The 21707-nt window shown below is 37.1% G+C and overlaps 1 protein-coding gene across 1 annotated transcript in view; it reads right to left on the bottom strand.

Annotated features, from left to right (window-relative positions):
• Window positions 1-2181: 2181 nt before the first annotated feature.
• The window catches only part of bicc1a (BicC family RNA binding protein 1a), a 49380-nt gene continuing 29854 nt past the window's right edge, over window positions 2182-21707 (bottom strand). The window contains exons 4-21 of the mRNA XM_065297385.2: window positions 20839-20918; window positions 16734-16892; window positions 15575-15628; window positions 15049-15234; window positions 12766-13035; window positions 12522-12653; window positions 12234-12435; window positions 9272-9484; window positions 9028-9188; window positions 8793-8916; window positions 6802-6955; window positions 6297-6402; window positions 5851-5890; window positions 5615-5769; window positions 5175-5349; window positions 3462-3622; window positions 3266-3365; window positions 2182-2974 (exon numbers count right to left, since the gene is read on the bottom strand). Coding sequence (XP_065153457.1) covers window positions 2844-2974; window positions 3266-3365; window positions 3462-3622; window positions 5175-5349; window positions 5615-5769; window positions 5851-5890; window positions 6297-6402; window positions 6802-6955; window positions 8793-8916; window positions 9028-9188; window positions 9272-9484; window positions 12234-12435; window positions 12522-12653; window positions 12766-13035; window positions 15049-15234; window positions 15575-15628; window positions 16734-16892; window positions 20839-20918 — 2603 coding nt within the window. The 3' untranslated portion in view covers window positions 2182-2843. The remainder of the gene's footprint in view (window positions 2975-3265; window positions 3366-3461; window positions 3623-5174; window positions 5350-5614; window positions 5770-5850; window positions 5891-6296; window positions 6403-6801; window positions 6956-8792; window positions 8917-9027; window positions 9189-9271; window positions 9485-12233; window positions 12436-12521; window positions 12654-12765; window positions 13036-15048; window positions 15235-15574; window positions 15629-16733; window positions 16893-20838; window positions 20919-21707) is intronic.

The following is a 21707-nucleotide window of genomic DNA, read 5'->3' as shown; positions in this document are numbered from 1 at the left end:
TCCCATTGCTTTATTTAAAACATTTCCATTCCCTCTGTTTGTTGTTTACATACCTACATAAACTGCAGGGTTTTTTTTTTTAAAAAAAGAGACTGAAAATGTCAACAACAATGATCGAAGGGTTTCATTAATGATGTTGAATTCCTAAAGGTTCTTTTAATAAAAATGTGAAAATCTGATTTAGCTTGCATACATTTTTATTTTCTGGAACAAAACCACAAATGCGTGGTAAACATTTCAAATATTTTTGTTCTTTCAACATTATCTATTACAGGCAGCTTTTACAAATGGCTTCTGTCCATTTTAAAGACACTGATTTGGACGCACAGAACATTCGTATAAGGCAAAAACATGAACTTTGTTCCCTTTGTCAAAAATGTACATGTGGTATAATTACCAGTGTCGCATATGGAAAAAATCTGTTCCCATAATGCTTCACCTCAGGAGAAAGGCACAATGAACAGAACAACAGAACAAAGCAGTTGTTCCCTAGAAATAAACATTAAAGTTATTTCAGGTAAAAAGTGGGAAATAACTATGTGAACAGACATGATTTTTTAAATGCAGAAGAACAAACATAATTCTCCATCACAAAAACCTCAGAGGAATCCCTGCTCTGTAAGAAATTTAACATATACATTGTTTCCACTATGGTGATGAATATAATCTCTACAAGTCCAAATTCTGCACATGAATCAAACAACATTTTCAGTCTGGACTTAATGAGCAACAATTAAACATTACTAATATCACTGAGCAAAATACAAGAATACCATAAACCTTTGTGCAATATTTCAGATGCGGTCAATATTTTCCCTTCAATAAAAAAAACAAAAAAAACAAACTTGAGACTATAAAGATTACCATGGTTGATAATGATAAGAGTATTCAACAATAGATAGGTTGTAAAAGCCCTTTTGACATTGTATACAATCTTCTTTGTAAGTTGTACCGAATGTACTACAAACTTCATAATGTAAACAAACCAAATACTGCATCAGACCGATTACTCTGAATACATCCACTAATAATACAATCTGGTCTGAAATGAAAACACTCTTTAACTAATGATTTAAGTATAAGCAGATGCAAAACTGTAACTTCTGGTCAAAAACAAATATTTTGAAAATGTATAACTGTACTGACAGTAGCCCTTGAGTTTCATATACTGCTTTATACTATAAGTGAAAAACAAAAAGGCAAATCATTACACAAACAAATATTTAAGACAAACATTATTACAAAGGAAAAAATCCATTACACACGGCCATGAAAATGTTTTTAGGTCTATTTTTAGGTCTAGCACAGTACCTAATGCAGCTTAAATTGATGTTTGTGCTACAGATAAACCTAAACAATTTGATGAACCGGATTGTCCTAAACAATCAAATTTATGACAAGCTACTATTCTTCACATTCTTTACAAAAACAAACTTCATCTACACCAACAGAGAAACTGAGTTAATCTGCTCTGACTGACATCTGTATGAGATGAATATAAGACGTTCGAGTAGAAATTAAAGGGACACTCAACTTTTTTTTCAAAATGTGCTAATTTTTCAGCTCCCCGAGAGTTAAACATTTGATTTTTACAGTTTTGGAATCCGTTCAGCTGATCTCCGGGGCTGGCGGTACCACTTTTAGCATAATCCATTGAATCTGATTAGACCATTAGCATCGCAAAAAAACCCCAAAGAGTTTTGATATTTTTCCTATTTAAAACTTGACTCTTCTGTAGTTATATCGTATACTAAGACCACCAGAAAATAAAAAGTTGTGATTTTCTAGTCAGATATGACTAGGAACTATACTCTCATTCTGGCGTATTAATCAAGGACTTTGGCTGCAGGAGGCGCAATGGTATTACGCAGTGCCCGAAACTAGTCCCCTGCTTACTAAGGGGCTATTTTCGGCTGCTGCGTAAAATCATTGTGCCTCCTGCAGCCAAAGTCGTTGATTATTACGCCAGAATGAGAGTATAGTTCCTAGCCATATCTGCCTAGAAAATCGCAATACACAATGTAACTGAATACATGATGTAACTACAGAAGAGTCAAGTTTTAAATAGGAAAAATATCGAAACTCTTTGGTTATTTTTTAGCGCGATGCTAATGGTCTAATCAGATTCAATAGATTATGCTAAGCTATGCAACAAGTGCTAGCGCCAGACCCGGAGATCAGCTGAATGGATTCCAAAACGGTAAAAATCAAATCTTTAACTCTAGGGGAGCTGGAAAATGAGTACATTTTCCAAAAAAGTGGAGTGTCCCTTTAAGGAGACCACAATCTAAACAATAAACAAATAACGTCAACCGAAAAGCTGTACCAAATGAAATATAAAATAAATGTAAACTGATAATGCCTCTTAAAAGATTAACATAAAAATATGAAAACATAATGCAACTATAAAATAAAATGTCTTTAAAATACAACAATACTGCAATCTTTGTGTGTGTGACACGCTAAATAAGTGCATGTGTTTAACTTTGGCACTGAATAGACAGAAAAAAAAACAGAATATGCGTACAACCTACAGGCAAAAACAGCAGAGTTTAAAGGTTAAAGTGCTAGACACCGATACTGAAGTGCTTGCTAACAGTACGGTTAGTTTTTTATCTCTGCGCTTTGCCTGGTGACCGAAAGTAAATTTAAGACAATATTAATGACACATTCCTCCTAAGCAATATTGAATCATTTCCCTTTCATGTATTAACTAGCATCTCATTTTGGGTTTCCATAGCAACCAGAGTCCAGTAAAAATAAGTTCAAGTGGTTTGTGTTCCACAGATGGCTGGCTGAACTTATGGTTGAAGCTCATGGAGGCAACGGACGCCTGCGAGACATCACCAGCGACCGCTGACACTCGCCATGTCTGTGTGGAATTGACGTGACAGGCGACCGCTAGCCCCACCATCTAGGAAGGAGGAGCGAATGTTGGGCGTGTCAAAGAGCTTCCTCCTGCTCTTATTCAGCTCTGAGGAGACATTTATATAGGATCAAAATGATAAATCCATTGCATTCATATAATATTAAACTAAGACAGACACCTTAAACACCAACTAGTCATTTTTTATCATCTAAAATGCAAATAAATAATCTGTGGAGCACAAGTTTTAAATGTCTGGCTTGTGACTAGATGGTCATGTTGAATTAATTAATGCAGTTTCTGTCTTTGCTATAGACATTTTATTACTAAAGAGTGACTTCATGACCACATGTTTTATTTTAATTTACCCCTTCTCTCTTTGTATACAAAGTGACTGACCTGAGATCGCCAATAACATTTTCCTGCGTGCGCCAAATGTCGTAATTCCCAGTTCCTTCAGATCTTGGTCCGTCAGTGTGACAAACGTTTGTAGATCAATCTATTAGAGAACACACGCATAGATACACATTCTCAACACAAAGGAACGAAAAGACAAACAGGGAGATATCACATCATTGGCTTGTTCATTAATCACCTCCTGCTGTTGGAAGATGTCCGTGTATTTGCCGAGGCCGAGTTTGCTGAAGAGCTCAGGGAGATCTGTTCCTTTAAAAGAGGAACTGAGCGAGCAGCCATTACTGCCCGAAAGAGAGATACTGTCCATATAATTACTGCTGCTCAAATACTGCTCACCTACTGAGAAAGAAAAGAGCAACACATAGGTAAGGTGTTATTTTGAACATTTAGGATAGTTGCTAGTGCATGAAACCTTATATGGGGACCCCTATGATGAGGCAAATATATGAAGAGTTTGGTTCAAAAACGTGATAAACACAATTAAAAAAAAGTTACCACCAAAATCAGTATTGCATCAGGTCAGTATTAAAAAGTTAATTCTGTTATTCTGTCATCTTTTTTCCCAAAACGCGATAAATGCCAGTCCTCCTTCTCTGCAGAATGCAATAAATCCGCTCAACCAATCACAGCGCACCATTCCACGTGCTGAATACACAAAGAATACTAGTTTTCCTCATCTACTTTGTACTTCGTGGTCAACAAACAAACAAAAAACAAAAAAATACTTTTGATGGCATTGACAAACCTGTGGTTGATTTCCGTTGGCGGTGAAGAAACATAAGCCACTAGGGCGACGACACAACAGCATGAAGCTTCTGTCATGCTAACACATTGACCCAGGGGAACTTATGAAAAACTTTCTATTATTTGACTTGAAGTCAACGAAAATCGAGCAGGACCAAATTTTTTTACAGCTGATCGCTTTCAAAAAAGTTCAATGGCGACATCTCAAGGATGAAAGCAGCAATGACAGTGTTCTTAATATGACAAAGTAAATGTTTTGATTAATGCCATTTATGTTTTTTTAATCAGTGTATACCACTAGTCAACTTAATGAATATAACATAGCAAAGATGTTTGCACATTTATTATTTGATTCAATAGATTTATAGCATTTGGAAAAAAAACAAATCAGTTTTTATAATAAATCTTTGAAAATCAAATTATGGATTTGAATGTTTAATGCTATGTAAAGATGCTATGTAAAAGTTTGTAACAGAAAATAGTGGTTTTCATCTTGTCACTTTCTCGGTATAGAAAACACATTTTTACCGAAATAAGTCAAAATGGATTTATTGCGTTGTGAAACCAAACTCTTCATATATTTGTGGCATGTTTTAATCTTTTAAAATGTTATCTAAAGGGATGGTTCAGATAGAATCATTTAGATCATTTACACCCCCTCATGTAAACCTTTGAGTTTCTTTATTCTAAAAAATGATATATTGATAAGTAGCGTCACTCTTTGATTCCATAGTAGAAAAAATACTATGGAAGTCAATGGGTGCCAACAACTGTGTGGTTACAATCATTTATCCAAAATCGTCTTTTGTGTTCAACATAATAAAGAAACTCATACAGGTTTACATAAGGGGGAGTAAATGATATGTTAATTCACTAATTATGTAAATAATGTTAACAGATACAAAATAATGCATTATTAAATGTTAAAAACTAACATTAACTAAGATTAAAAAAGCTTTGGAAGTAGTATTTAATTTTGTTTCATGTTAACTAATGTTAACAAATGCAACTTTAGTGTAACGTGTCAATCCCTACAAATACAAGTGGCACCGTTTTTAGGCGGGCACTGTCTCATGGTTTGTGGGGTCCCCGAGATTTGATATATATGCCTATACAGAGAGTTCAAGGAGTACAAAATCTTTCTCACTAGATTTGTTCTTAATTCTCTTCGGGCTGCTGACAGCAGGAGAAAATTCTGAGTTTCCCGAAAGTCCGTTTCCATTGATGTTAACATTTCCATTACGATCTCCCCAGTTATCAGATTCAGTGCCGTTACTCAAACTTTCTTGACTTCCAGAGTGTGACACAGACAGATGAGAGTCCTGAGAAACACATTGTCATACAGAACACAACACAAGGTTAAAGACACAGTTTTTTATATCAAGAAAAACAACCTAGACTCTAAAAAAGGTTGTAATTCAAACTATGCTTTGTGTCAACCCATTGTTGGGTCAAATGTAAACATTTTTTGAGTTATTTTTAACCCAATGGCGGGGCTTGTTACATTTATTAAATGTGTACTTTTATAATTTATATCACAAAATTATAATCTGACTACACTGATCTGTGATCAGACTGGGTGTGTACCTCATATGTCGTGCTCATGCTGGGCTTATATGGCACATGGTTTGCCCTGCGGAGCTCTTTCATGCCCTCGGCTGGCATTGATTTGGAGAAGCCCAACCCGCTCCAGGTATTTGTTGGAGTCCGAACCTCAGTCACAACTGGCTTCTTTAACATGGCTATACAAAAACAGCAAAAGTTAAACATAGCCGAACCAGTGATGTCACATTGAGACAATGTTCAATCAGGTCAAGTCTCACCTTTAGTAGCTAGAAGCTTCTTTTTTTCATAGTCAAAAGCCTAAATATAAAACATAAAACACACAGGGTGAGTTACTGTGTTTTAGCATGTGCACACTTATAGACGGTTTCAGCAGTAACAACAGAAACAAAAACAGCTTCATGGAACAAACACAACTTCTGGAAAACTCAGTAGATTACCTTTAGTTCAAATCATAGCTAATGCTAATCAAAAACTACACTGTGTTAAAAAGTGTTCTATATATTGTATACAGTCTTAACTACAGAAAGCATGCCAAACCCCCTTCACATAGCGTGATCCATGATCCCCGTCTCCCCTCGTGTTTAGGAAACCACAACATTTGTTAGTTTTGACAAGACATTTGTTGCATAGTCACTAGCCAGACCATAAAACAAACAGAGACTGGAAGTTAAGTTACGCCCAGTCGCGTAATGGGTTTCTGTACCTGTATATGAGGGGCTAGTCTTCTTTCGGCAGCTCTCTCACTTCCTGGTGCTCTTTTATCAGCCATTGTGTTCTCACAGTCTGAATCTGCCAACACACACTCCACACTATACACACAAACACACACTTTAAGGTTCACCACATAGCTGCAGTACATCCTAAATCAATGCGTTTATTTTACTTTTGTAATGACATATTTTGGAATGCAATTGAAAACTCAAGACCGTACGCCAAGACTGGACTTTATTCATTTGAAAATTTACAATTGTAAAATGTGGCCATTCCATGCCAGAATAAAGACATAGTTGAATGCGACTCAGCTGAAACAATGCTTTCATTTGGCCGTTGGGTTACTTTAACAGAGCAAACTGAATGACTTAAGTGGAAAGTTGTTATGGCAAGTATCAGTACATTATGAGAGAATTTTCAGATTTGGATGAACTATTTCTGTAAAATATCCCAAAATTCCCATGATGATACCAATGTGAATTTATGGCTGAACATACTGCAGAAGTGAGTTCTTGGTTCTCTGAAGAAGTTCCACCGTTTGTCGTTTTCCCGAAGATGTCGTGCAAGAGGCCAGCATCTGCTTTAGCTCATTCCCATTGGCTGAGTGAGACGGGCTCCTGGGCATGCCCACTTCAACAAATGTGTCTGAGCCTGATATAAACACACAAAGACAAACACTGAAATAATGAGGCATCCATACTTGACACAGCGAACAGAGGGTGGAAGGCCAAAAACAGCATTGTTAAGCTGCTGCTGGAAAACTGTATGTAGCATAGGATTCTGGGAAAAACGCAGACAGAAAGCTTGACAGACAGAAAGAAAGAAAGAAAGAAAGAAAGAAAAGTAGAAAACTTGATAGAAAGGCAGGAAAAAAAGAAAGAAAATGAAAGAAAGGCAGAAACAAAGCAGGAGAAAGAAAAAAATAAAATAAAATAAAATGCAACAAGGAGAAAAAAGAATGAAAAAAGGACAGGCAGAAAAAAACAGACAGGAATAAAGAAAGAAAGTGAAATACATGCAAAAAGAAAGAAAGAAAGAAAGAAAGAAAGAAAGAAAGAAAGAAAGAAAGAAAGAAAGAAAGAAAGAAAGAAAGAAGGAAAGTGAAAGACTGAGAAAAAGAAACAGACAGAAAAAAGAAAGTTAGAAAGCCTGGCAGACAGAAAGACACACAAAAAGGCAGAAATTAACACAGACAGGCAGAAAGATCGAAAAAATGCTTGACAGAAAGAAAGAAAGAACGAACGAAAGAATAAATGAATGAATGAAAAAAAGAAAGACAGGCAAAAAAAGAAAGGCAGGCAAAAAGGAAAAAAGAAAGAAAGGAAAAAATAAAAAAGAAAGAAAGAAAGAAAGAAAGAAAGAAAGAAAGAAAGAAAGAAAGGAAAAAGTAAGAAAGAATGAAAATGATAGAAAGGCAGAAAGAAAAACAAGCTGTAAGAAAGAAAGACATGCAGAAAGAAAAAAAGGCAGAAGGATAGAAAAATGCTTGACAAAAGAAAGAAAGAATTAATGAATGGATGAATGAATGAATGAAAGGCAAAAAAAAGACAGAAATACAGAAAGATAGAAAGGCAGAAAGAAAGAAAGACAGGCAAAAGAAAGAGAAAGAAAAGTGAAAGTTTGACAGAAAGAGAGGCAGAAATAAGGACAGGCAGAAAAAAGAAAGGCAGGAATAAAGAAAGAAAGTGAAATACAGGTAGAAAAAAGGAAGAAGGAAGAAGAAGAAGGAAATAAGAAAGGCAGAAAGATGGAAGGAAAGTGAAAGACAGAAAAAAGAAAGTTAGAAAGCCTGACAGACAGAAAGACAGATAAAAAGGCAGAAATAAAGAAAGACAGGCAGAAAGATAGAAAGAATGCTTGACAGAAAGAAAGAAAGAACAAAGAAAGGCAGAAATAATAAATGAATGAATGAATGAATGAATGAATGAAAGAAAGAAAAAAAGGCAGGCAAAAAGAAAGAAAGAAAGAAAGAAAGAAAGAAAGAAAGAAAGAAAGAAAGAAAGAAAGAAAGAAAGAAAGAAAGAAAGAAAGAAAGGATAAAGCAAGAAAGAAAGAAAATGAAAGAAAGGCAGAAAGAAAGAAGGAAAGAAAGGGAGAAAGAAAGAAAGAAAGAAAGAAAGAAAGAAAGAAAGAAAGGCAGAAAAAAGAAAGAAAGTGAAAGATAGACAGACAGAAAGAAAGAAAGAAAGAAAAAAGAAAGAAAATGGTAGAAAGAAAGACAGACTGATCAATAGGCAGAAATTAAGAAAGACAGGCAGATTGTTAGAAAGAAAGCTTGACAGAAAGAAAAAAAATGTACTAAAAAGAAAAAATAGAGAAAGGAAGAAAATGAAAGAAAGGCAGAAAAAAGAAGAAATAATACCAAAAGAAAGAAAGATAGACAGGTTGAAGGAAAAATGTAAAAACAGAAAGGCAAAAAGAAAGAGACAGAAAGAAAACTATAAAGAAAGAAAGACAGAAACTAAAAAGACAAAAAGCTGCTTTGTACCTTCATCCGTAGATTTATTGGACATGGACTCTGATTGGCTGTGTCCAATGACTTCCTGGGACGTGTCACAGTGGGCGGGGTTAAGCGATACAGAGGAAATTCGTCCGTACACAGAACTAGCGAGCTACACAAACGCACACAACATCATTTAGCACAAACACACACGGGAAGCACAATGAGTCTACAACACAACAGGTGCACACACAAACAAGCTCTGAAAACTGAAGTTTCTCACATGTCCATTGAGATGCTCTGCGCTGGCTGGTTTGTGTATTGGTGCGAGTCCAGGTGGCGGGGAGGGCGTGTGATTGTGTGTTTGATTCTGGACCCCAGAGAGCAGAAGTCCGCTGAGAGTCGACTGAGACACTGACTGCAATATCAGATCTGAGGAAAACCCTGAACCAGAGATACAGGAAACTTACCCCAGCATTTTACATCAGTGTATAATCTATCAATGATACAAATGGCCCTTGACTTACCTGCTGTGTTACCTGCTGAACTGAGAGCACTGGCCCATAATGAAGCTGTGTGACTGGGAACATGCGAGTGTGTGTGTGAGCTTGTGTGAATGTGCTGCGAATTGTTTACTGCTCCGTTCTGGATGTTTAACACCGAGCCGTGTCCATTAAGAACACAGTTCGGGACGGGGGAGCCATTAGAAATGGGGCTCACTGATGAGCTTAGAAGACCAGCTGGAGGGAGGGGGGAGAAAGAGAGGAATATACAGTAAATACCATTCATATCAGTACTTTTCATAAGTCACTTTCACTCATTCACTCACTTTCCAAGAAAGACAGGCAGAAAGAAAAACAAGCAGAAAAAAGAAAGGTAGAAAGAAAGAAAGAGAGAAGGATAGAAAGAAAGAAAGTGAAAGACAGGCAGAAAGAAAGAAGAAAGAAAGAAAGACAGGCAGAAAGAAAAAAGACAGGCAGAAAGAAAGAAACAAAGGCAGAAGGATAGAAAGAAAGTGAAAGACAGGCAGAAAGAAAGAAAGAAGAAAGAAAGACAGGCAGAAAGGAAGACAGGCAGAAAAAAGAAAGGTAGAAAGAAAGAAAGAAAGAAAGAAAGAAAGAAAGAAAGAAAGAAAGTGAAATACAGGCAGAAAGAAAGAAGAAAGAAAGAAAGACAGGCAGAAAGAAAAAAGACAGACAGAAAGAAACAAACAAAGGCAGAAGGATAGAAAGAAAGTGAAAGACAGGCAGAAAGAAAGAAAGAAGAAAGAAAGACAGGCAGAAAGGAAGACAGGCAGAAAAAAGAAAGGTAGAAAGAAAGGTAGAAAGAAAGAAAGAAAGAAAGAAAGAAAGAAAGAAAGAAAGAAAGAAAGAAAGAAAGTGAAATACAGGCAGAAAGAAAGAAGAAAGAAAGAAAGACAGGCAGAAAGAAAAAAGACAGGCAGAAAGAAAGAACCAAAGGCAGAAGGATAGAAAGAATGTGAAAGACAGGCAGAAAGAAAGAAAGAAGAAAGAAAGACAGGCAGAAAGGAAGAAGAAGAAGAAGAAGAAGAAAGACAGGCAGAAAGAAAGAAGAAGAAGAAAGACAGACAGAAAGGAAGAAGAAGAAGAAAGAAAGAAAGAAAGACAGGCAGAAAGAAAGAAAGACGAAAGAAAGAAAGACAGGCAGGCAGAAAGATAGACATAAAGAAAGAAAGAAAGAAAGAAAGTGAAAGACATGCAGAAAGGAAGAGGAAGAAGAAGAAGAAGAAGAAGAAGAAGAAAGACAGGCAGAAAGAAAGAAGAAGAAGAAGAAAGAAAGAAAGAAAAAAGAAAGACAAGCAGAAAGAAAGAAAGAAAGAAGAAGAACAAAGAAAGAGAAAGAAAGAAAGAAAGAAAGAAAGAAAGTGAAAGACAGGCAGAAAGAAAGGCAGGCAGAAGGATAGAAAGAAAGAAAGTGATAGACAGGCAGAAAGGAAGAAGAAAGAAAGAAAGAAAGAAAGAAAGACAGGCAGAAAGAAAGGCAGGCAGAAGGATAGAAAGAAAGAAAGTGAAAGACAGGCAGAAAGAAAGAAGAACAACAACAAAGAAAGAGAAAGAAAGAAAGAAAGAAAGAAAGAAAGTGAAAGACAGGCAGAAAGAAAGGCAGGCAGAAGGATAGAAAGAAAGAAAGTGATAGACAGGCAGAAAGGAAGAAGAAAGAAAGAAAGAAAGAAAGAAAGAAAGACAGGCAGAAAGAAAGGCAGGCAGAAGGATAGAAAGAAAGAAAGTGAAAGACAGGCAGAAAGAAAGAAGAACAACAACAAAGAAAGAGAAAGAAAGAAAGAAAGAAAGAAAGAATGAAAGTGAAAGACAGGCAGAAAGAAAGAAAAAAGAAAGAAAGAAAGACAGGCAGAAAGAAAGGCAGGCAGAAGGATAGACAGAAAGAAAGAAAGTGAAAGACAGGCAGAAAGAAAGAAGAACAACAACAAAGAAAGAGAAGGAAAGAAAGAAAGAAAGAATGAAAGTGAAAGACAGGCAGAAAAAAGAAGAAGAACAACAAAGAAAGAGAAAGAAAGAAAGAAAGACAGGCAGAAAGGAAGACAGAAAAAAAGACAGGCATAAAGGCGCTTTTCCATTGCATAGTACCCCACGGTTTAGTTTAGTTTGGGTCGGGTCAGCTCACCTCACTTTTGCGTGGTTAGCTTTTCCATTGAGTTTAGTATCCCTTCGGAGTGGGAGGGATTATAGGCGTGTCGTTATATTTACGCTGCCTACTGCTGTGACATCATACACGTGAGAGCGTTGTTGTCCATTCCCATACATTCATCTATTTCTCAGTCTGCCACAAAATTAAAATTGGCCACCACAAATAGATGTTTGCACATCGCGTTTATAACTACCTCTGTCTCACATGACAGTTTCTGTTCAAACACCCGACCCGTGGCGTCAGTCGACGGCGCTCCGCTGAGCCTCATTCAAGTTGCATTTAAGCATATATAATGCGGACGTGCACGTCGCGGATGTGCCGCCACAAACTGCAAGTCTGGAAAAAATTGTTATGGTGTGCCGGATTCTCAACCTGCGGATGTTTTCATCGCTAAAAGGGTGTTTGGAAACTTATAGCAGAACACAGATAACAACATGTTTGCTTGATACAGCGCAAGCTACCAGTAAGCTAAAGCTAATATTTACATTATAGCGATGACGTGACGATTCTCTCAGACCAATCAGTGATCTACAGTGTTTTCGCGTCACGTTTGGTATCAGCTCGGGTCGCTTGGAACCCCAACCGAGGTGGTACGAAAAAAGTATCGGGTACTACGTACTGCACCCAATGGAAAAGCTCCCAAAAGTAAGCTGACCCGACCCAAACTAAACTAAACCGTGGGGTACTATGCAATGGAAAAGCGCCATAAGTCACTTTTCACTCATCCGTTCAATCACAGTGGAGGAGGGGCGGGACAAACATCACAACCACCAACCGGTGCATCGTTCAATGACTGATAATACAAAGCGTAAACTACATTACCCAGAGTGCTTAGCCTCAGTCCAGCTGAGGCTAGAGTGTCCAGTCCAACTGAGCCAATCAGAGGAGGGGAAGTGGGATTATGTCCATTAACAGCGACGTTACATATAGAAGAGGCGATGTAGCTGGACTCCAGACTCAGGAGGATCCTTCGTACCTCATACATATTCCCAGCATTCCTTTCGACGCTCTTCACTATTACAGACTGAGGAAAAGACACCATCACACATCCACCAAAGACCTAAACAGGACTTTCTATGTGTGCTTACAGAGAATATGGGTATGTTATACCTTGCTGGGTTGTTTTGGTTTAGGTTTAATACTGATGAAGACGTCTAGCTGCTCCATGAGTGTATTGATGACCTGAGACGCCACCTCCGTCTCTTCCTTAATGTCAAACATTAACACCAATGGCAAGCAGCCCTAAATCAAACGTGTACACAGAAAATCAAAAATTGCAGTTTCGCCAACTGACCACAAATATTTAGAGATCAAGGAATGAGGCATAGATGAGAAAGGCATCACGTTTACGTACCATCAGCTGCTGTCTAGCCGCATAAACGGCGTCGATGCTTCCCTGTATATAGATGGCGGAGCGGCTAGTCTGAGTGGGAGAGTGAGAGTGCGTGTTGAGCTCTGGGAACTGTATGTGAGCTCCCGTGCGCTGGGAGATGAGCCTGATGTTTGCACCATTCCGGCCCAAAAGAAAGAGGTGGTGCTGGGGTGCGATGTCCAGTTGTGTGCTTACCAGCACCGAGCTGGCCAAAGACCCAGCGAGGTGCTCCAATAACAAAGCCGTACCACGCTGAAACACACACACACGCAGCCATGTTAAATACAATAACAGCAGCTCAGCTGGGTCCGAGAGACCAAAACCTCACTTGATCAAAATCTAATTTAAACTACATTTCAGAATTTTAAAAATATGTGGAACAGAAAAGAATAAAGAAGTGTAATGGACAGAAATGTTTTGCACAATTTCTAGATCTCTGGATCAAATAAGCACCACGAAAATAAGCATGTTAACTTTTTGAAAGGAAAGATTTTCAAAAGTTTTTTCTAAAAATATAAAAAAAAAATTATCGTAATAATATAATTTGTAAAGCAACATTTTATATGAAATTTGTACCACTAGTGGTCTCCACTTGACTTTAAGACCCCATTGTATACACAGAGACGGAGGTTGCACGCACACACAGTGTAAGCTTGAACACGTGCACACATTTTTAAAACCGTTGCCCAACCCGTGTAATGCTTATACTATGTGGTGAAGGCTGCTGTGTTTTGGGGCTTTGTATCTGGCAGCTCTATTGGTCAACTAAATCTCTCCATTTTACTGAATGACCTACTTTCCCTTTGCTTAAGAGGGATTCAAATTTTCTAGGTCACATTAAATCTGCTTTTGAAACTTTTGACATGTCATGAATATGCCATTATTTTTGCTATTTCTCAGATACCTTTTGTGCTGAGATTTTATTGTTTTAACGTTATCCTAGAACATCAATCATAAAATATTAGATATCCATCAAATATTATGGATTATCATATTGTATAAATGTAAAAATAATCAAATTACTTTTACCCAACACATAAAATTATCACTGTCCCTCACTTTTATTCTGTTAATTCTATTTCGAAAGCACCCCATTTTCAACAATTTCAGGTGTTGCTGCAAATTAATGTATTTGCATAAGGACGTGGAAAGGGCACGCGTCACATATGTGAAACGCACCATTTTAATCACTGACACAGACATAATAAGTATCATTTCACATACAACAAAGTCAAAACGGTCATTTTGTAGGATCGCACAAAAATGTTTTGCTAGATAAGACCATTAAGGCACGTGCACACACACACACACGCACGCAAGCACGCACACGTGTGGGGGCGTGTATGTAATTAAGAATCATTTGCATGTGTATATACATATTTATATTTTTATATAATTTATATTATATATAAATATTTATTATATAAATATACTGTTTTTCTTAAAATTATACATGTATGTGTGTGTATTTATAAATACATAATTATTATACACAGTACACACACATATATTATGTAAACAAAAACTTTTATTCTGCATTAGTCGTGACTAATTAGCACTACTGGACATACTGCACATTTTAGTTTCAAACTTTAACACAAAGCGGTTTAAAATGCAGCATTTGTTAATGTGCCTAGTAGTCATGGGCCAGTTACCGGTTTCAAGGTATAGACGGTTTCATCGGACGCACGTGCCCGTCTGGTCCGAACTTTACTTCCGGTTTCAGGTTTTTTTTAATGGTCTGACTAGTTGCTAAACTGAACTCTTGAACAATTACCTTGTCGAAAATAACAAATGTTTTGGTTTCCTATGTAATCTATGTGTTGTTTATTTTGCTTGTTATATAAATAAACTACTTTAAAAATGACTTTGTTGTTATTTATTCTTAGCGGAGTTTACCGGAAGTTACGTGTTGACCACGAAAGCCGCTTGTTTATGTTGTTACTGCTGAAACCGTCTATAAAGAGTCAAGGTTTCAAAACCACTTGCCTTTGTGATACCATTTCCAATGTATGAGCTGTATTTACACAAAATTAATAAAATCATTAAGTCATATAATTTATTTGATGTTTACATTTAATATATATTACACATTTTTTTTTTTTTTTTTTGCAAAGAATATTATAATTTAAATGCTTTATTTTTACCTGGCATGTATGTTGCTTACAAATTGTGTCCAGTTGAAAAGTTTTTGTTTTTGCTTAAAGGTTATCATACCACCAAAATATCATACCGGCCCATAGTGCCTAGCACTTCATGCCTCACCTTAACGCCATTAGCATTGTTCTGGTTGCCACGGACGATGGCGGTGTTGCCATAGAGACGGGAGGGTGGTTTAAAGGAGATGGAGACGTTGTACGTGTGAGAGATATGCTGAACTACAGGAGAGCTGCAGTCCACCTGCTGCACCACCCCACTACATTCAAACATCAGCACCAATGGGAGTAATTCCTGAAGAGAGCGAGAGAAAGAAAGATGCTTTGAGGAGAACACAATCCAATCTAATACCAAAGATGTGATGATGTCGTTTCGGCCACTAGGGTGCAGCATATAGAGCCAATAAAGCATGGCGAAGTTAGGGGAGAAAGACAGACAGACAAAAAGGAAGAAAGAAAGAAAGAAAGAACAAACAAAAAAGCAAGCAAGGGGATAGAGTGAAAAAAAGAAGAAAAAGTAAAGGGAAAGAATGCATGACTGAAAAAGAGGAGAGAGAGTGAGAAACAGAAAAAGAGAGAAAGACAGGAAGAAAACTGCGTTTACGTTAACGAAGTAAAGACTTTATACAACTTACTCGTATTTTAACTCTCGCTGCTTCGACGCCAGCCGGCTGCCCTGCTATTGACACCTGACAGAGAGAGAGAGACAAAGAAATGATTGTACTTCTTTTACCGTAATAAGTGCAGATGTTTATTCCCGTCTTCCATCCTGTACGAATTTTTCGTTAAGCTCAAATAACAAGCGGTCCCACATCCAGCAACCTGATTTATTACCCATCAAACCATTAAAATCTAAGCATGTGTGTGAGTGGCAGACGTCCAGTCCAAGAACCCTAATTAAAGGTCTTGCTTCGGGAATCAACTCCTGCTCTTCTCTTCCATCATTTCATCCATACGCACTCGTTTAATCACGGCCTGTGTGAATTAATCCCAGTTTGGAAGCAGGTGATATGGGCCATTACAGAGGGTCCATCTGGTTTGGCCATGAACTCTGTGTTTGTGCATGTGTGCACTTGCAATCACTGCTACTATTCCAACCAGTCTGCACGCCTTGTCAGACCACTCAGCAGTCTATTTGAATTTGACAGCTGTCCAACAACCAATCAGATCCATTTTACCATAAACCATTCATATTCTCTGGCCAATACAAACCGCTTCATGTCTCTCAGCCAATAAAATGATTCAGCTGAATTCAGCCACTGCTGTATGGTAAATGTGGGTCAGGTGAAAATGTTTTGGCCAACTCTTTAAAACATAATCACCTAGTTAATTCAAATAAAACATTATCCATCACCTACTCATATTACTGAGAAACTAAGACAGATGAGTTAGATGATTTACTTTCTTGCTTCATATCGGTTTTAAACATGAAGGGGAGCGATGACAGAATTTTATTTATGGGCGTACTCTTACTTTAAATTGAATTATTTATAATATGGTGCATGTCAAATTGGTCAGTATGTGATAGACATGTGTTGAGCAAATATGATTGGGTCTGTTTTCTTTGTATGTAATTGTATTGCTATACTTGTAAGGGCCAAGTTTTTGTCCTCACAAATGTAATGAAACATGCTGAAAACTTGACTGACTCGTGAGAACATCTGAGGTGATTCTCACTATACAAAAACGCTCACAAATCATGTTTTTTAGATGGGTTTAGGAAAACCACTATAAGACATCGTCAATGATACACTGAAAGCATGATGTACTGTATGTGCGTGTATGTGTGTGTACCTGGTTACTCTTCTCCCCCTGACTGTGTCTGTTAGAGTCTGGGAAATGTATGTGGCAGCCCGTCTCATCCATCACTCGTTTGATGTTATTTCCTCCTTTCCCGATCACATGCGAGTGCTCTGTGTGCGATACATCCATCTTCAGAGTCACACGATTACTCTGTGGGTCAAAGGTCGTAACTTAGAACTACAACAACAACAACAACAACAACAACATTTAATGAGGACCCGTCAACTCTCAATTACAATCCTTGAATCTGGTTCCTGTTGCCGTTGTTCTTTTCTACAGTAACTAAGCAAACCGCTTACGATTTCAGATGTGTTTTCAGCAGCGTTCGGACACATCTTGGATTCATTTTGGTTGTTTATGGAATTGTCTCCAAATTAGATTCAAGCTCACCTCTATTTGTCCAGAAATCTGTAAGCCGCATTAAGTGACCGTAGCCAATTTAGTGTTCGGGAAAAAAACGTTCTGTATCACGGACCAGGCAACGGAGCCCAAACAACAAACACAACCCCCTTAGTTACGTATTTTTGCGTTTATCCCATTACAGTAATTAACCAGCGGTAAACAAGTCAAAAGTTAAAAGGTTAGAAAGCAGCCACTTGTCAGTCAAACGCCACATGTGTAATAAATTAAGTATTTGGTTATTACAAATACTACAGAAAAAATATTTTAATAATTTATTATTGTCATTTTGTCAAAAAGCTTCCTGATGTTTCACCTTTTGCCCGGTATACAATGTGCAATTTAAATAGTTCTTTAGGATTGTTGCTTGCCACACTGTGCGTAGATAAGTCCATGTCATACTGTATGATATCAGTTTCCATCAATGTCAAGACTGTACGAGTTTAAAGACTTTTAAAAATCGTACGCACGCAAACAAACGTGTCCATAGTTTTATGTCATCGATCGGCGACGGCTGTGGGAACAAATGCTGAAGCGAAGGCTAGCAAACCGAAACAACATCTAGCATTCATTTGAATCATGACTTGTCTCGAACATAAATAGAAGAATAAACGAAGAAGATGAGGTCCTGGCATTTGTATTTCCAGCGCGCATGTCCACTTGGCTCTTTTCGACATTTGTCTGCGTTGGTTTGTTGTCGCACTAATTGTCGGGTTCTATGCTTCTATTGGTTCTTGATCTGCCGCTTGTCGTATAGAGATACAGCACAGCAGGACTGTGTCGCAAAATTTCTGACACTGCCAGAATTTTGTCGGAGGATAATTTTGATAGCAACGGTCAATAATCGGCTCTCTGTGAACATGTCAAACTAGCGATGGCTAGCAAAGACGGTTGATTTTAGCATAGAATCGCAGTAATCTTTTGATTTCAAAATTTGTCCCAGACAGCTAAATCGTGGCTGAAATCTCACAGTGTGCATCGGGCTTTAGGATGAATTTTAATAAATATTGAAGGGCTCCTATTGGCTGCCTTTTCTTCAGTCTAAGGGGCCGATCACACCAAACGCGTTTATGGCAGTTGCAGGCGCCTTTTTTGAATGATTTTCTACGGGCAGTGAGCGTTATGTGCGCGGTTTATGCGCGCTAAAAAGATCGCGTTTTTTGCCACATAACGCGTTTTTGAAGGAGCCCGGAGAGGCAGGCCTTCCATTGTAGGAACGGAAGTTTACAGTTGTTTGGAACAACCGGACTGCAGTTTTAAAGTTTCTGCCAATAGTCAACGGCAAAAGAGCGCTCACGCTATTGACAGGACAGCTGCGTCAGTGGTTGATTAGCAATATAAAATCAGCGCCACACTGCTCTTTATTAAAGTGACCAAAAAAGCAGTGCAGCGCGCCTTGCATTTCCACGCGTTTAGCCCCGAAGTCATCTATTTTAAAAATAAGTTTAAAATAGTTTTCTAATAACAGAAATGAATCTGTTTGGCACGGGTATATTTTTCAATTAAAATATTTTCCAGCATTTAACCATACACCTTTAGATTAAAGTACACTGTCAGAAATAAAGGTACAAAACATAAGTTTCCATTTGGTACCTTTACATGAATAAAAAACAGAATATAATTTTGGGTAGATTACCGTACTATTTTAGGTACTAAAATGAAATCCTTAGGTGCAAACCTGTACTTTTTGAAAGGGTACAGCCCCAGTGACAGAAAAGGTACAGTTTTGTACCTTTATTTCTGAGAGTGTATTTTTAAGATAATTGTTAACATTTCAGTCATGCATATGGAAGAAAATCTGTGCCGTTGGGTTTTGAATTCTAATTCTTAGCACTGAATTTTTTTACATCAAATTTTTAACACTGAATTTTATTTTGCATCTAAATCAGACTTTGATTTTTAAAAGCCATCGAATATCTAGCACTGTTTTTTTTGCCTATGACATTTTTTAAAATGTTTTAAAAAAATTCAGTGTAAAAAAAATTCAATGTCTAAAAAAATTCAATGAAAAAAAAATCAATGTGTTTTAAAAGATTCAGTGTAAAAACATTTAATGTTTCAAAAGATTTGGTGTAAAAATTCAATATCTCAAAAAATTCAGTGCAAAATAATTCAACGTCTCAAAAAATTCAGTGTAAAAATATTCAGAGTCAACATCCGGGGAAGCAAGGAGAAGCAATCGATCCCTGTATCAAATCATTCAACATCCAGCCAATCATTTACGCTCCATTGGTCACGTGACACCGAAACGGGAAGTGGGTGAAGTTCAGGCAAAGGGTTTATTATTTGCATTAACATACGAACACATTTTTCACATCTGGCAGATCGTATCATCAGTTTATCAGGACACAGTCCGTTTACATTTATCAACATCAAAGTGGCTTCTGTATCTGGATGTGTGATCGATCCCATGCGGGGAGACGCGCTGGATGAATAGCTGTCAATCACAAATGGCTACAACTGGCTTTAACCATATGATTTAGGGTTGTCGCAGTAACCGCACTCCCGTATTGTACAGTTCTACTGAGAAGCAAACAGCAGAGAATAACTAGCAACCCTAATAACCGTGATTCACCTTTTTAGCTTTATATTTTAAGCTTTAAAGATTTTATCTTTGCTTATTAATATTTTTAGGCTCTGTCTGAACTTATACGTTTTTGTTCTGTAGCCTACTTTGTTCACTCACATATTTCTATATCAACAATAAACTGTTGTTACCTTTGTTTCCTGATAAGTTTAATATGATTTAAATAAAAGAGCTAACAATTTCCTAAATTTCCTGTTCATGTCTCCCTCTAGTCTAGTGTGTAAGAAGTGAAGTAATGTAATTTACAAACACATTTAGGTATAAGAAACTTACTTTGCATAAAACCAACACTGAGCAAATGTATTTGGTCAATGTTATTATGGTTCGTACGTGTTTAACCTAAAACGTGTTAAATGAGATAGAAACTGCTGACTGACCAACATTCACATAATGACCCATGGATATGTCGCCATGGAAACTCAAACATTAAAACGATCCATTAAATTCTGCTACTAAATATTAAATTAAATCTCTACATTAATAGTTGGAACATATTAAACATATGCCTGAATAACTTAAAAATACGAGCAGGAGTGTTAAAATGCGCTCCATTACCTAACCTCCTTTATTCGATTGCTTCTCCTTGCTTCCCCGGATGTTGACTCTGAATATTTTTACACTGAATTTTTTGAGACGTTGAATTATTTTGCACTGAATTTTTTGAGATATTGAATTTTTACACCAAATCTTTTGAAACATTAAATGTTTTTACACTGAATCTTTTAAAACACATTGATTTTTTTTTCATTGAATTTTTTTAGACATTGAATTTTTTTTTACACTGAATTTTTTTTAAAACATTTTAAAAAATGTCATAGGCAAAAAAAACAGTGCTAGATATTCGATGGCTTTTAAAAATCAAAGTCTGATTTAGATGCAAAATAAAATTCAGTGTTAAAAATTTGATGTAAAAAAATTCAGTGCTAAGAATTAGAATTCAAAACCCAACGGCACAGATTTTCTTCCATACATGCATTTTAAAACTTTTGACCGGTAGTGTGTTCATCACAACACTGAAGTTAAGTCGATCGGGAATTTCGGTTCACAGGAACTGAAAATGCAGCAATCCACAGATAAGTTGCTGATGTGATGTTACATGATAATTATTACCTTTGTGTCAAGAACGGACATTATTTTCTCCTTCGCCTCTCGCACATCTTCCCTTTTGCCACTTACTTTAATATGTGGATCTGTGAGAAGAAAAGAAAGACTAAAGAGTCATTCATAATCATTAATAAACATGATTCAACAACATATTACATTATTTTACAATGAATGAAATGCAGTTTTAAATCCTGTTGGCATCAAGGTAATATTGTCTCTTTCTATCTTTGTATACCACAGACAAACCCCCACACACATAAATACATATGTGCTCTAAAAATAGCCACTGGGGTGTAATTTCTTGGAATTTTGTTTTCCTCCTAACACATTCTCTGAGTCACATCTATTCCTCACACACAAACAGTCAAGAAGATGAGGGACTGAGGAGCAAGGGGGAAATTAAACAGGAAGGATCTCACACTCACTCACTCACTCACACACTCACACACGCGCACGCACAGTACACTGCTATTTGGGAAGGTATTAGACTAACACCAGTAGGGGTCTCCGTGTCCAGCCCTCTACACCAGCTCCTTCCTGCCATGTGGTAGTCATCAACTCGAGCATGTGTGTGTGTGTGTGTGTGTGTGTGTGTGTGTGGCCTGCGTGTTTATGAATGGAGAATGTCTATGCATGTGTGTAGAGAATGTGACGGGTTCATGCATGCATGCATATATCGGGTTTATATCCACATCTGTGTCAAAGAAATTTTTACGTGTGTCCAAGTTTTTTTATTGAAAATATATATGTATGTTTTATATAATATAGATGTTTTATAGTTGTAATATATATACACAAACCCATTACAAAGTCAAAAGTTTGGACAGACTTTATTTGTATACACATGTGCATTGGGCTACAATTTAAAACTAATA

This window comes from Paramisgurnus dabryanus, chromosome 17 (assembly GCF_030506205.2).
Source record: "Paramisgurnus dabryanus chromosome 17, PD_genome_1.1, whole genome shotgun sequence".
Lineage (NCBI taxonomy): Eukaryota > Metazoa > Chordata > Actinopteri > Cypriniformes > Cobitidae > Paramisgurnus > Paramisgurnus dabryanus.
Note: the sequence above shows the minus strand (reverse complement) of the source record. Positions and strands in the feature narration are given on the sequence as shown.